Source organism: Brachypodium distachyon, chromosome 4 (assembly GCF_000005505.3).
Source record: "Brachypodium distachyon strain Bd21 chromosome 4, Brachypodium_distachyon_v3.0, whole genome shotgun sequence".
Lineage (NCBI taxonomy): Eukaryota > Viridiplantae > Streptophyta > Magnoliopsida > Poales > Poaceae > Brachypodium > Brachypodium distachyon.
In genome coordinates this window covers 46,517,914-46,531,573 of record NC_016134.3, presented here as the reverse complement: position 1 = coordinate 46,531,573, position 13,660 = coordinate 46,517,914, and the positions used below count along the sequence as shown (strand labels likewise).

General features: G+C 50.5%; 2 protein-coding genes across 2 annotated transcripts; one reads left to right on the top strand and one right to left on the bottom strand.

Annotated features, from left to right (window-relative positions):
- Window positions 1-4,083: 4,083 nt before the first annotated feature.
- Window positions 4,084-8,361, bottom strand: LOC100836071 (PAN domain-containing protein At5g03700). The gene has a single exon (XM_003577005.4). It carries the CDS (start codon window positions 6,007-6,009, stop codon window positions 4,459-4,461), a length of 1,551 nt encoding a protein of 516 aa, XP_003577053.1. The 5' UTR covers window positions 6,010-8,361; the 3' UTR covers window positions 4,084-4,458.
- A 3,489-nt stretch (window positions 8,362-11,850) lies between these two features.
- LOC100822388 lies at window positions 11,851-13,660 on the top strand. The gene has a single exon (XM_003578867.4). The coding sequence runs from the start codon at window positions 12,208-12,210 to the stop codon at window positions 13,213-13,215; it is 1,008 nt and encodes a 335-aa protein (XP_003578915.1). The 5' UTR covers window positions 11,851-12,207; the 3' UTR covers window positions 13,216-13,660.

The following is a 13,660-nucleotide window of genomic DNA, read 5'->3' as shown; positions in this document are numbered from 1 at the left end:
CCAGGGGGAACTCCGCCAGCAGGCCCATGGGCTTCGTGCCTGGCACGAGGCAGAGCCTGCTCGTCCTCGCCGTCGACTGCTACGGGGAAGACGGGAAGCCGGATCTCGAGCGGCTGAAGGAAGCCATAGATCTGGCCATGTCGGCGGGCGGCGATGGCGCCGGCGGGCGGACGGGGTTCGTACTCTCAACCGGCATGACGATCCCGGAGGCTGCGGACGTGCTCAGGGCCTGCGGCGTCGACCCTGCTGCCTTCGATGCCATGGTCTACAGCAGCGGGGCCGAGATCTGCTACCCGTGGAAGGAGCTCGCGGCCGACGAGGAGTACGCCAGACACGTGGCGTTCCGGTGGCCCAGGGAGAGTTTGTGATTTTGTTGACCCGTAGCAACGCGCGGGCACACCTGCATCTGGCGGCCCAGCGCCCCCTGCCCTCTTCGCTCCTCCGGTGCTCCCGATCTGGACCAAGGACACCGAGCCCCTGCCCCCTTCCCTCTTCATCTATCTGGACGGGTGGCTGTAGTCTGTGGAGAAGATCGACGGTGAGTTCTGGCAGAGGCGGGGCGAGCCGCGAGCGAGGTAGGTGGAGCTCGACAGCGGCGCTGCAGTCTGAAGATGGAGGTGCGACAGCAGTGCTGCAGAAGATCGGGAGAGGCCGGGTGGCGTTTGACGACTAGGTGGAGGCCTAGGACGACACGCTGCCAGTTGCGAAGCGCCCAGGTCCCGTTGACGGCCAGATCCCAGTGACGAGGATCCGCGTGGGGAAGACAACAGTGCCGCTCCTTCATCCGGCCTGCGTCGTCAAGATCCTCCGCGGCGCCCGCTCCTCGGCGGGTCGGTCGGGCGCCTCCTTAGCTGGTTGTCGGCGCGTCGCGGCTACGGATCCGATGCGCGGTGGCGGAGATGGGCATGGCGGTAGCGTGGGCACCTTCCTCCAGTGACGTCGCAGCAGCAGCTACTGCTCTCGAGCGGGCGTTCTGGCGCTGCTACTACCAACACTTTTCTCTATTTTTTCTTTATTTTTTGCTGAAATCTTGGCCTAATTGATGGTACATGCAAATCATGCTTTCTAAATATAATTAGGACATGGATCTGCTATGAAAATTCCATTGATTTAATTTCCCTCCGTATATGATTTTAGTTTTACCATTTTCCTGGATCTATTTTTTGACCCGATTGGACTTGATCATATGACTAATCGATGATGGTTGAAACAGGCCCAATATATGTGGCATGGCATCGCATAGATGCGTGATGGAGCGAAGGGAGAGCAGCATCTCGTCGGGGCTAACATAATTTTCATATGTGCTAAAAATTATAAAATATGAAATTATATCAGAAAAGGCGTTTTGGGTAGACTGAATTAACGTTTTTTCGATCAGAAATTTCGGTAACTGTTAGAGTTCGCTCTCAATACGTAGCTACGTGCAAAAGACACCACTTTTAAAAATTTAAGCTAGCATGTTTTTCAATTTCTTTTCTTCCGTAGCAACGCACGGGGCTTTTTGCTAGTATGTACTCGTATGTGCGGAACATGATTTTACCGGTTTTGGTCCTTAGCGTAGCCAGTTTCGACCAACCATGCGTTGCTATGCGGCCAAACCTTGTAATGTGTTATTGAAATGTAAATGGTATATTATTGAAATAGTGATGATCTTAAAATTTTATTGAATGAAACGTGTCAGGTGAAAAATCTCTATCGATGAAAACTGGAAACTTTTAATTTCAACTAATAGGTCTGAAATAAACGGATCATATGAATGGTGGAACCTCTTACGACTTAAAAACTCATTTTATGGAAACCCATTGGCAGGGGAATTCGGAAGGGCAGGAGGTCAGTGAAGCGGCGATGGGCCGGCCGAGGGTTGAATGATCTCGTGCAAGCACATCCATTGGCGTCCTTTTAGGCCAATCCATTGACGATTAAGCTATCTCCCTCTCCCGAGTATCCCATGGTTGCAAGAGAAGGAAACCCTAGTCGTCGCCACCATCTTCGAGAAAGTTTCAATCTCCAGCATTTCACATCGTCTCTCACGGCCGATCTAGCGTTTGAGAGACGAAGGGAACAACGGATCAATGTCTAGCATCCAGTTTGCTACCATCTTTTGTTAGATTTGTGTGTTCTTCTCGGTGGCGTCTTGGCGATGAAGACATTGTCGTCTAGATGATGGTTGTCTTGGCTCCTTTTGTGTCCTGGTGTAGGTGTTGCAACCTATGTCATGGAGTCAGTGGTTCTCATAACACGTATTTTTGTGTTTTTGGTTTTTTTTCTTTGTTGATTCATCGACGGAGAAGCAGTTTTACAGTTTTATCTTGCAAGGTGTATCACCCCGGCCATGGTGCGTTCAATGATTTTAAGTTCTCACCGTTTGAGGTGGGCGGCTTCTCAAAACCTCTGAGGTTAATTCAGCTTGTGCAAGCATGATATTTTGGAATTTTGTAACGAATACGTGGAGAAGTATGAAGCTGCAAATGGTGGATTAAAAAAAGGTTACTTTTAGGAAAGCTTTTAGTTTTTTTGAGTATCTTTGTTATTTGTGTTCGTTTCTGTATCGATCTTTTGTATTTTGTTTCATGAATCAATAAAACCAGATCGTTGCTTTAAAAAAAATCCATTGACGATCGGATCAAGCAGAATTAGATGGGCCTCGCCCCTCGACTCAAAACCAGCCATCTTGTTGCCGTTGCTGTGAACGGGACGATGAGTCGGCGTCGCTACCACCGGCAATGTCCTGCTCTGGCGGCTGCTGGACACTTTCGAAAAGCACCATATGGCCTCCATCACACGTACGGTGTGCAATCTCGGAGGCAGCTGAGGAAGAGAGCCGGCCGTAAACCATATCGTGATCTCGCGTATCGCGGCACATACTCTGTCTTTGTACTTCAGATTGTCATCATACACATACATACAGGAATTCCGTCTCTGTACTTCAGATTGTCATCATACACATACATACAGGAATTCCGTCTCTGTACTTCAGATTGTGATCATACACATACATACAGGAATTCTGTCTATTGCTGCTCGTTGTTCCGTTTAACTGTATCCTACTCCGAATCCTATTCTAGTTAGCATTAGTATAACACAAAGCGGTGTTGTTCGTGTCTGGTCAGGACTGATAGATGTACTAATCCTAGGTCCGTAGTACGTTCCGACAAGGACTCTGACTCATGGCTGCCCTCGATCTTCAGATATACCCTCAGGCCTCAGCCCGTGTATATATTGACTGTCCATGACTCCAATAGCACTACGAATCGCGAGCAACTCAATTGATCACCCGTAACGTAAACATACTTAATTAAGCGGCAGCCGTACGTCTATCGATCGAGGGTTTGAACTATGGATTGGCACGAGATGACGACCAGTGAACTAATCGGATACTTACCGCGCTCGCCGAGACAATGTGATCTGGTAACGTCATATGAAATGCTCTTCGAGATCGACCGACGCCAGAGAGGAGACCCGGCTCCGCCGCCTGCCGCCCCCAGTGGCCACCTCTACACTCACGATGCCACCACCGGCATCGATGAGCCTTCTTCGCAAGATGAAGACGACAACGATGACGAAGAGGAGGACCTCGACGAGGAAGATTTTGAAGACGGAGGAATGATGGATTACCGCGAGGCGTACCGCAACGGAGGCTTTGGGGGCGTGCCGGCCACTGCCGCGGCCATCGCCGACTTGATCAAGAAGCGTAAGTACCACGAGACGAAAGAAGGAAGAGGAGGAGATGACGCTGGTCATCAGGAGGCTGCGAGGGGTGTATCATTTGCATCGAGGACTTCGAGGCCAACGACGATCTGGGGGTGATGCCGTGCTCGCACATGTTCCACCATGACTGCCTTGCGGAGTGGCTGTCCCGTAGCCGCTTCTGCCCTTGCTGTCGACATGCGCTGCCCAGCGAAGCCCAGGACTAACGGTCCCGATCTGTTGGAAAGACCATCAGACACACTAATCTATCCGATTTGGGTCATGTGAAAACGACTGTCCCAAGAATTATGGTTCTTAGAGATTATTAGCAACAACCGTTGTTTCGTGAAAACTTAGCAACAAAAAATACGGTTTTGTGATATTTACTCAAATCCCCTTTCACAGTTTGATCAGTCTATTTTCGTCCTTGGCCATTGCATACTTACGCTGTTACTCTGTTACTGTTGCATGGAAACGGAGAACCTATACAATGGTTGACAATCAATCCCCAGGCAAAAAAATTACCCTGTGATTCTGCAATTAGCATAGCAAATCTGCAGCCATTAAATACTTGCTCCAAGGTCCGTATATATTTGAGCAAGGCGCAAGAACTGACCGATCGATCGAGCCAGCTCGCATCTCGGATGATGATGTAGCTTCAAGAACCAGAGCATCATCGATCGATCAGTTCATTCAATCATATACACGCCGGATTCAATCGATCGATCAATAGTCCCTTAATTCCCTCCATCCATGGATCGCTGATCAAATTCACGCCTTGAACGAGTTGTTGGAGCTGTCCATGGATTTGAGGTCCTTGTACGACCCCGGCGTGAGCTCCTGCTCCATCCCCACACCGCCGCCGTCATCCCGCCGCCACCTCCACCGCCGCCGGTGCCCTTCCCACGCCCCGGCCACGGCGAGCCCCGCCAGCACCAGCGCCAGCGCCACCGTCGCGCCTGTCGCCCCCGGCGACATCCCCCGCCGCCGCGCTCGCTGGGGCTTCCTGACCTTGAAGTAGCCCATCTTCTGGTCGTCTTCCTCGTAGACGAGCGTCTCCACGGGGAAATCCAGGCGGTAGCAGTAGCCGCTCCCGCCGCTGTACACCGCGCCCCAGCATCCGCAGTCCGCCGCGCAGGACTCCTCGCACTCCGCCGCCGTCTTGTTCGTCTCCGGCGGCAGCTGCTCCTTGTACGCCACCGAGACCCTGCGCCGCCGCACCACCTCGAATTCCACCTGCTTCTTCTTCTCCCCGTCGGCGCAGAGATCTGCGGTCTCCTCTGCCCTGCACTGCGGGGCCGCCGTGTCAGTGGTGTTGACGAGGCACTGGCACTGGGCCTTTGCCGGGGCTCCGGGGACGCAGAGCCCGTACGGCCCACACGAGGTCGGAAGCCCGCATTGGTCCGTGATGGCCTTGTAGTCGGAGACCCAGGCCTTGGAGTCCTCGGCCCAGTAGTAGGCCCGGAGGTTGCCGTCGTCTTCGAGCGTCATCCGGCGGAAGGCGGCCGTCAGGTTCTTGGCGACGAAGGTGTCGAAGGCGATCATGTCGACGCTCTGCTCTTCGATGTAGAGCCCGAAGAAGCCGCGGATGTCGACGCGGCCGTAGACGGGCGGCTGCGTGGCGTTCTGCGCATCGGCCTCGCGGGCCGTGTAGCGCCAGTACGCCGGCCGCGTCCGCGCCGCCCCGCCGTTGAAGAAGAACTCCATGTGCAGCGCCATGAACGTCTTCTCCATCCGCAGCGCGAAGCGGCGGTTGGAGGAGACGAGCGGGGTAGAGCTCTCCCCGCTGAAGTTCTGGCCTGCAACCAAGGTGTTCGACGGATTGTCGAAGCTGCGCCACGGCGTCCGGATGTTCCCGCCGTAGCGCCGGATGACGAGGTCGGAGGAGTTGAGGAGCGCCACGGTGTCGCCGACGATGTTGAGGGTGCTCCACAGCACGGAGTGGGCGCCGTTGCCGGGGCCGGGGACGGAGAGCGCGAGGCGGCCGTCGTCGAAGGAGAGCGTGGCGGGGCGCGCCCAGTCCGCGGTCCGGGCCGGCGTGGCGCGCCAGAGCGCGAAGGACGACGGGAGGTGGACCACAGCGAGGTCCAGGGAGCTCTCGCCGACGCGGAGGAAGCCGAAGGCGAAGGCGCCGTTGGGCGCGTGCAGCACCGGCTCGAACCCTGCCGACGACCCCGCGGAATGCGCCGCCGTGAATCCCTTCATCAGCTCCGTCACCGGCTCTTCTTTACCTTTGGCCTCCGCGACGGCCATGGCCATGGCCACGCAGAGCAAGGCCGCCGCCACGGCGATCGCCGGATCAAGCTTGCGTTCCTCCCACATTGCAGGGACACGAGAACCGTAAGTCAAATGCTTGGGACAGAGCTGCAGCCTATACTACTTACAGTAACCTGCATATATACTATTACCAAGATACGTGCAGAATGCATCATCAGATTGAAGGTCAACGGCCGTTGGATCCGGGCTGGATCCATCTCACCGCAAAGTTGACCAACAAATTAAGCAACAAAAATGCTAATAACAATTTGCTGGGTTCCTCATATATGTGCGAGATGAACATGGATGAGCTCTGCAAGTTGCAACTGCTCGAAAGAGACTAGTAGTGGAGTATCAGTATGAACAGGCAAAATGTCAACCCTGGTTTCTTTATGTATTTTGCCCCCCCCCCCCCCCCCATGGAGCGAACTTAAAAGAAAGATACGTATAAATGTATATCTGTAGGTGCATTTGCAGCTGGTTCTTGCTTCTGTTCACTGCTGATGTCGATGTTAAAAATCGTTAAACATTCAGATGTCGCGGTCTTTAAGCTCATCAGCGCATGTGTAGCTGACCGGTGAAAACTTCGATCTGTGTAAGCGTTTACCCCGATTAAATTAATTTAAGTTTTCGGATGCGGATGGTGTGGAGGAATAGTACTCATGTCTCATGGTGTGTTGTTGATCTGTGCGTTGACCATGGATGGTCAGAACAGAACAACATGCAGATTAATTTTTTTGCTAAAATTGCACACCTTCCGGAACCGCCTTTCTAATCTCAGAATGCACAACTGGAGATGATTGAGATCTAAAGAAATCTCGGTCAACTGGGAATTACGCAAACCATTACAGTACAGATAGTGTATTTGCATAAACATCCATACAAGTAGTACTGTACTCCGTACTGTATTAAGAAAAAGAGAGTGCATCGAGTTATTGCACTGTTCAGAAGGAAACAGACTGTACAAGTAGCACTGTATTCTCTGCAAAGAAAGAAGCTAAGAAAGAAAGGGAGTAGTAACTAGTTTTTTTTAACAGAGAAAGAGAGTAGTTTTTCTTTAAGCGAAAGAAAGGAGAGTGATCAAGCCGAAGCATTATTGGCGGTCTGGGCTTTCGGGCCATGGGCGGCCTTTCTCGTAGAGCAGGCCTAGTGCTTGATCCGAATTGCGCTGGGTTCGCCAACTTCTGTTGCCAGTTTCCTTTGTCGGGCCCCTGTTTGCAAATAAGGCCGAAAGCATTTTGGCGTCCAATCTGGGTTAAGTGATCAAATTCCACTTGACTTCAAATGCTAATATAACCCAATATATTATGTGGTTCAAAGTTGCAGAGGCCGGGCGACTTTCCTCTTTTTGAAAAAAAATGTGGTTCAAATTGAATCATTTTTGTGTCATTTTTTATTTCTTCTTCTTCTGTGGCAGGGGAACTGAATTTTCGCTGCAAATGGAACTTGAATAGCAAAAGCAAGTTGATAGAAAACTAAACCAAAGCTTAGAACAAGGGTCCTGATCCTGCAGCTGCTGCTCTCATCTCATCATTCTGAACCATGTCAAGCACGCTGTCGCAGAACCCATAGACAACCAGCACTGCTGCCTTTCTTTCCCTTACTTATTACTATCCCTTTGTCTTTCCCTTACTTATTATTCCTTTGTCCTTCCCTTCCGTTGCCAACCAACCTTTTTTTCCTTTTGGAGGTCCGCCAACTAATCTTTTTCTGTAGCTACAGCAAAGAAGCAACAGTATGGCGCTGCTGCAAATCCCGTACCGACTTAGGCCCAGCTAGGCAATTGGTAAGGGCATTGTATTATATCTCAATGCATGAGAGACAAGATTATTAAGGCTGTGTTTTGTTCCAAGACAATTCTTTGATTATCTCTGCGCATGTGCTAGTTAGGTCCGCAGCATCATGGCTCACCGATGCACGCTTGGGCTCTGATGTCACTGGCTTGGCTTAATTAATTACTGTCAGCTCTTGATTTGTAGAAGTGGACTCCAAGTTAAACAAAGGTTCAGTTTTAACCTCATACTATTTTACTGAAGGTATTGACCAGTCTTACTTACTGTATTGCAGTAGGTTCTGAGAACTGTTGGAAGATTAGTAAACAGTTTTCAGCAGCTCCAACTTGCGGCTGCCATGGTGATGGGCCTATGTATATTTATTTAAGAAAATCCAACAACAACAGCATTCAAGCATGGAGGAAGAAGAAGACAAGTTCATTTCCAAATTGGGAGCCGACCTGCAATCCTCCTCCGGATATCAATTGGATTTGCCCGCCTTTTCTGATAGCATATATAGTGGTTGCCAGCTTAATTATCAAGGTTGGAAATAACTTGTCACCTTGTTCTATGGTTGGTTAGAACAGAAAGTCAGAAAGGCCCGTTCTGTCAGCTTGTATGTTTTGGGCGCACTTCCTTTAATAAATAAACCCCAAATGACAACTTTTTTTTTGTGGATTAAATTTGTCAACTTGTTACAGTTTACCAAGAAAGAAAAGATTAGCTGTTGCTTACAGTATCAGATATAACTGATACACATGCATACTTTGACTGCAGTATCTCTGTATCTGCCTCTCACTTTCCTGACAATACATTTATTACATTTAGATGGATTAAATCATGGCCACACGTCTGTTACATATATAATTTGATCTACCATAACTCCATAATAAGGACACGACAAACAGATCTGCAGAATTAGCATTTGATTCTGCTTCTGCCTGTAGCTGAAACCTGGAAGCTAAAGAATTCCTGATGTCTATTGTTTTCAGGGATCCTGCTCTCCTTGATTCCAGGCGACTGTCTCATTTCTGCTCAACCAATTATGACTGAATATAGTAAGTACCTTTTTCGTTTCCAAACTCGAGAACATATAAAAAACTAAAGTCCTTCGTCAGAGAAAAATAATACAAATCCAAAGTCAACAAACCATGGGCCGATTTTATAATGTCTCTGGGATCAAGTGCCCGGTCTCACAGGTGCATGAATCACATTCTCATCGAAGGTCGTTCCAATCTCAGTTCAATATTGTGTCTTCAGTTAAGCAATTTTTAATCCAGGCTTCACATTCCCAGTCCCCTTCTGGAAGCAGGAACTCTCTCACCTTCTTTTCTACAAGCTTACAAACTTCTGGGACTCAGATTTGAGCCATTATTGACTGGACCAAGAACTGGAGTGGACCGTGATCTTGTGCAAGCAAGCAGGTGAGCCTCATCACTGCTGCTGCCTACTACTAGCATTGCCGACCCCCAACCTGGCAAATTCTTTACCTGTGATTCAGCCAAAAGAAAAGGGGTTCCGGATTTATGGTTTCACGGCCGAAGTCTCTCTCTCCGTGCGACACTTTTCACCTGCCATGTCTTTTCTAGTACTACCAGTACTGCCTTTTGCAGGTTACAACAAGTAACGTAAATCACCTCGCGGTTGAGGTTGAGGAGGACATTATTAGCCAAGAAACAAGGATTGTACGAGAGTTGTGGCTTGGTTTGTACTACTAATCCTTTAGTTTATTCTTCTTTTCTTGTCGGTGTAGTTATTAATCCATTTGTGAATGATCAATCATTGGGAGATGAGACTTTTCTTGTCTGATTTAAAAAATTGGGAACGGACACGAGGACACACGCACACCACCACGTGTGCACGCACTTGGCACTTGCCCGGAGAGAGACTCTCCCCAATTGAACACGACAAATTCTTACCACCACGCAGCCCAGAAGATGGTTCTCGACTTCGTTTTAAGAGACGATTAGATGTGGTGTTGGTATATAAGCCTTGATGGACGATGACCGTACTTAGGTCCCCGTATTTTTCTTCTGTTCATCGACCATACTGCACGTTAACACGTACGTCGTGGGACCATGGGTGATTTGATGCGTGATCCTTGATCCACATGCTTAGTTGCATACATTCCCAACGCTCATCGGCCTGATCGGGGGCGGATCCAGGGACTACCGTCGCTGTAGAAGGAGAACCCATTGATTATGTAGCTTACAAATAAGAAAATATATAAGTATAGCACCATTAGGCCTATTTTAGCCCAACCCAGCGGCCAGCGCTGCTTTCATATTCTTCTTCTTGCATGACACACGTTCGTTCACCATTCTTCTTTTTTCTGTCTGATGAGCTCGATCGTCACATGCACGTTCTTTGTGTGCACGGTTTTTCCAGGGATCTAGGGGCGATGAAGCTGCTCTCTATAATCGGGTCAATCACTTTGTTTTTGTTGACCTTCCCTGAAACCCACACGGAGATGGATCGATCCGGAAGAACCCCATGCAGCCCTGGGGATCGATGATAGAGACCAGCAGCATTTCCATTTCCAATTCCATGTCCATTTCGCCCATGATGTGCACGGACCAGGGGCAGGAGCAGGAGCACGAGCGGCAGACAGCGTTCGGTTGCGCCAACCCCAATCAATCATCCCAAATGCCGATCCATCGACGTGCTCGATGGAAAGAAAGAAATTGAGTAAACAAACCGAGAAACAAGACAGAATGAAACGAAGGGGAAAAGAGGCATGCGTTCTGCGTTGCCGGCCGCCAACAGTGGCCATGTTCCCGTGGCTGGTGTCCCCAACCCCAACTACTCGCGACTGCAGCCCGGATGGCGACGCCGGCAGCATGGCCCCCGGGAATGAAAACAATCATCGGTCCGCGGAGCCACAGGGGGAAGAGCAATCTTTGTCCCGTTAGTCATCGCCGTCAAAATCCATCGTTCTTTAGCCAATTTATCATTTTTGGGGCTCAAATATCAGGCCTACGTGGCAGATGACGGGATGCCAGATCAACGGCGTAAAGTTTCACCTGACCGCTTGCCTGCCCAATCCAACGGGAGTGTCTATTTCTCGGTCATCTAAAAAATAGTTATTTTTCAGTCAACCATCGTATCCATCCAACGAAGATTTTCTTACCCATCGGATCTACATTAATCTTACTTGAAACTCAATGATTGAATCAAAAGGTTGTTATCGTGACTAAAAAATAGTTATTTCTAAGTCGCCTAAGAAATATCAAAACCGTTTGTTCAAATCAGGATGGATCGGGAATTGGATCGGACAGATAAGCACTGTCACAAAATTGCAAACAAGATATAAAAGTTTAAAATTCACTCTCAAGAAAAGACATGTTTTTTCCTCTTCTGAAATTTGAAGTTAAGAAATACTCCCTCCGTTCCTAAATATTTGTCGCTGTTTTAGTGCAAACTTGAACTAAAACAACGACAAGTATTTAGGAACGGACGGAATAATTAATAACCAACATGTATATGCCAAAGTGTCAACAAAAGAAAAATTGGAAAAAGAGATATTATTATTTTTTATAAATTACTCCATATAAGTACAAAGTCCATATTAGCCATGCACAATCTTTGGTAGCGCCTTTTCAGCTTTTCCTTCTAAGAATTAATACTACTAATTAATATTAGCCATTCAATCAGTAAAAAACAAATGGCGCATATCTTTTCGGCATGCTCTTAAATGATCTCATTAATTTAAGAAAAAAATTCAGACAACTGTTCATCAACGATTTTTTTCCTTTTCTATTATTTCTTTCTTTTGCTAATTCTAAGTTATCGAAAAAATCGTTTCGGAAATCTCAGCCACCTAAATTTGCTCTCTCCTCTTTCCAAGCTTCCAAAACTGCACTCTTCGAAGAAGGCCTGCATCTTCTTTGAAATGTTCGGTGCAATTTTCAGTCTTAAACATCACATTTGGTGCGACTTTTAGACAAGGATGGTTTCATCTTTAATGTTCATCAAAGGCTTAAACCAATGCTGATCCAAAGTTATTAGTGTTTAATAGACACAAGTCAGTATCCCACAGGTCCTTAGAAAAAAAAATTAATAGGCACAAGCCAGACAAAATCGATGACCTTAATCGGACAATAAACCTCTGGCGCACGTTAAAGACGGCGACGCTTTCCCGTGCGATCGGGCGGTTGTGGCTGAATCTGGCCCCGAGATCGGACGGCCGGATCCGGTTTGGAGCAGACTTAAATCGGAAGTTTCCTCTCCTCCTCCGCTCCGGCAGTTATCGGTTGCCTTTGCCACCCTCGCCGCTGGGGTTGCCATTATGAGTTGAGTTGGAGCCCCGATCTCAGCCCTTCTCGTCTCTTCTTCTTCTTCTTCTTCTTCTTCTTCTTCTTCTTCCCTGCCACTACCGCCTTCTCGCTCATAACTTCCGCCGCTTGCTTTCGTTGGGGCTCTTCGTCGACCTGGCGCAGCAGCGCGGAGCAGATCTCCTTCCAGATTCCGGTCGGTTCCGGCGGGGGGAGGGATGGTGAGCGCGTCGAGCCTGCTGCTTCCTTCGTCGATGCGCGACCTGGCGTCCTGCATCGGCGACGGCGCCGTGCGGGTCGCCTGCGCCAGCCCCGCCTCCACGCTCACATCTGCCGGCTCCGGCGGCAGCGGCGGAGGGCCGGCGTCCACGATCTCCGTCACGGCGTGCTACCGCGCCACGCTGCTGGGATCCGGCGCGTCTGATCCTGCTCCGCCGCCGCTGCTGCTGCGGCTCGTCTGGACGCACTCCCCGGTCGGGCCGACGCTCTCGTTCTCGCCGTCTGCCGATGCGCCCGCCGTCCTCCTGCGGAGGCGCAAGGGCTCCCGCGCCTTCCCTCTGGATGTTGGCGGCGGAATCGGCGGCGGAGATGCGGATGGGGAGGCGGCGGCGGCGGGGGAAGCGGGGGATTCTGCGCCGCTCGCGCTGTTCTGGGACCTCACGGCGGCGCGGTACGACCCCGGCGCATCGTCCCCGGAGCCGCTGCACGGGTACTACGTGGTGGCCGTGGCCGGCGCCGAGGTCGCGCTCGCCGTGGGCGACCTGGCGGCGGAGTTCGTCAATGCCAAGTTCGAGGGCCAGATCTCCAAGGCGCGGTGCCTGGCCGTGGTGCGCCGGGAGCGCGTCCTGGTGGCCGACCCCGCCGCAATGCACACGGCCCGCGTGCGCTTCGCGGAGGGCGGGCCGGAGCACGAGGTCAGCGTCGGCTGCGCGGCCAGCAGCTCCGCCGGCGCCGGGGAGGAGCTGTGGGTCAGCGTCGACGGGAAGCGGGCCGTGCAGGCGCGGCGGCTCCGGTGGAACTTCAGGGGCAACCAGACCGTGTTCGTCGACGGCGCCCCCGTCGACGTCATGTGGGACCTCCACGGCTGGTGGTTCCGGGACCCGCCAGGCTGCGCCGTCGTCATGCTCCGGGCAAGGAGCGCGCTCGAGAGCCGGCTCTGGCTGGAGGAGGAAGGCGCCGCCCCGGGCTTCTCTCTGGTCGTGCAGGCCTTCAGGACGCCGCCTTGATCCCCCCATGAGGTCCCGTCCATTTGCTCACTCCTCTCATCTGGCTTACTCTACCTGCCCTTTCACAGAAGAAGAAACATCCATGGAATTCAGCAAACCAAGAAATCAATCGATGCTTGGGTGGCTGCTCGTTAATTTACAGCTTTAGGCTTAATTATTCTGAAGAGGGACAAATAAGCTTTTGGGAGGTGGAAACATGATCTTCCTGGGATCATTTTAGGTGGTATACTGAGATATTGCTGCGAGAGATAATGTGTGTGTAGGATCATCATCATCACCATTTCCCCCTTTTTTCTTCATCCGAACCAAAATTTTAGTGGTGTGTGCTCGTACAGTTAACAAATAATTATACAACATCTTAGATGAATTATCGGTTCTGCTGTGCTGTATGATACCAGTATCCTCACTGTTTGTTGCACAATTGACATCAATCTTTGCCTCTTCC

What these genes read in the sequence shown, in the direction of transcription:
- LOC100836071 (XM_003577005.4), bottom strand. Translation starts at nt 6,009, where the DNA reads ATGTGGGAGGAACGCAAGCTTGATCCGGCGATCGCCGTGGCGGCGGCC.
- LOC100822388 (XM_003578867.4), top strand. Translation starts at nt 12,208, where the DNA reads ATGGTGAGCGCGTCGAGCCTGCTGCTTCCTTCGTCGATGCGCGACCTG.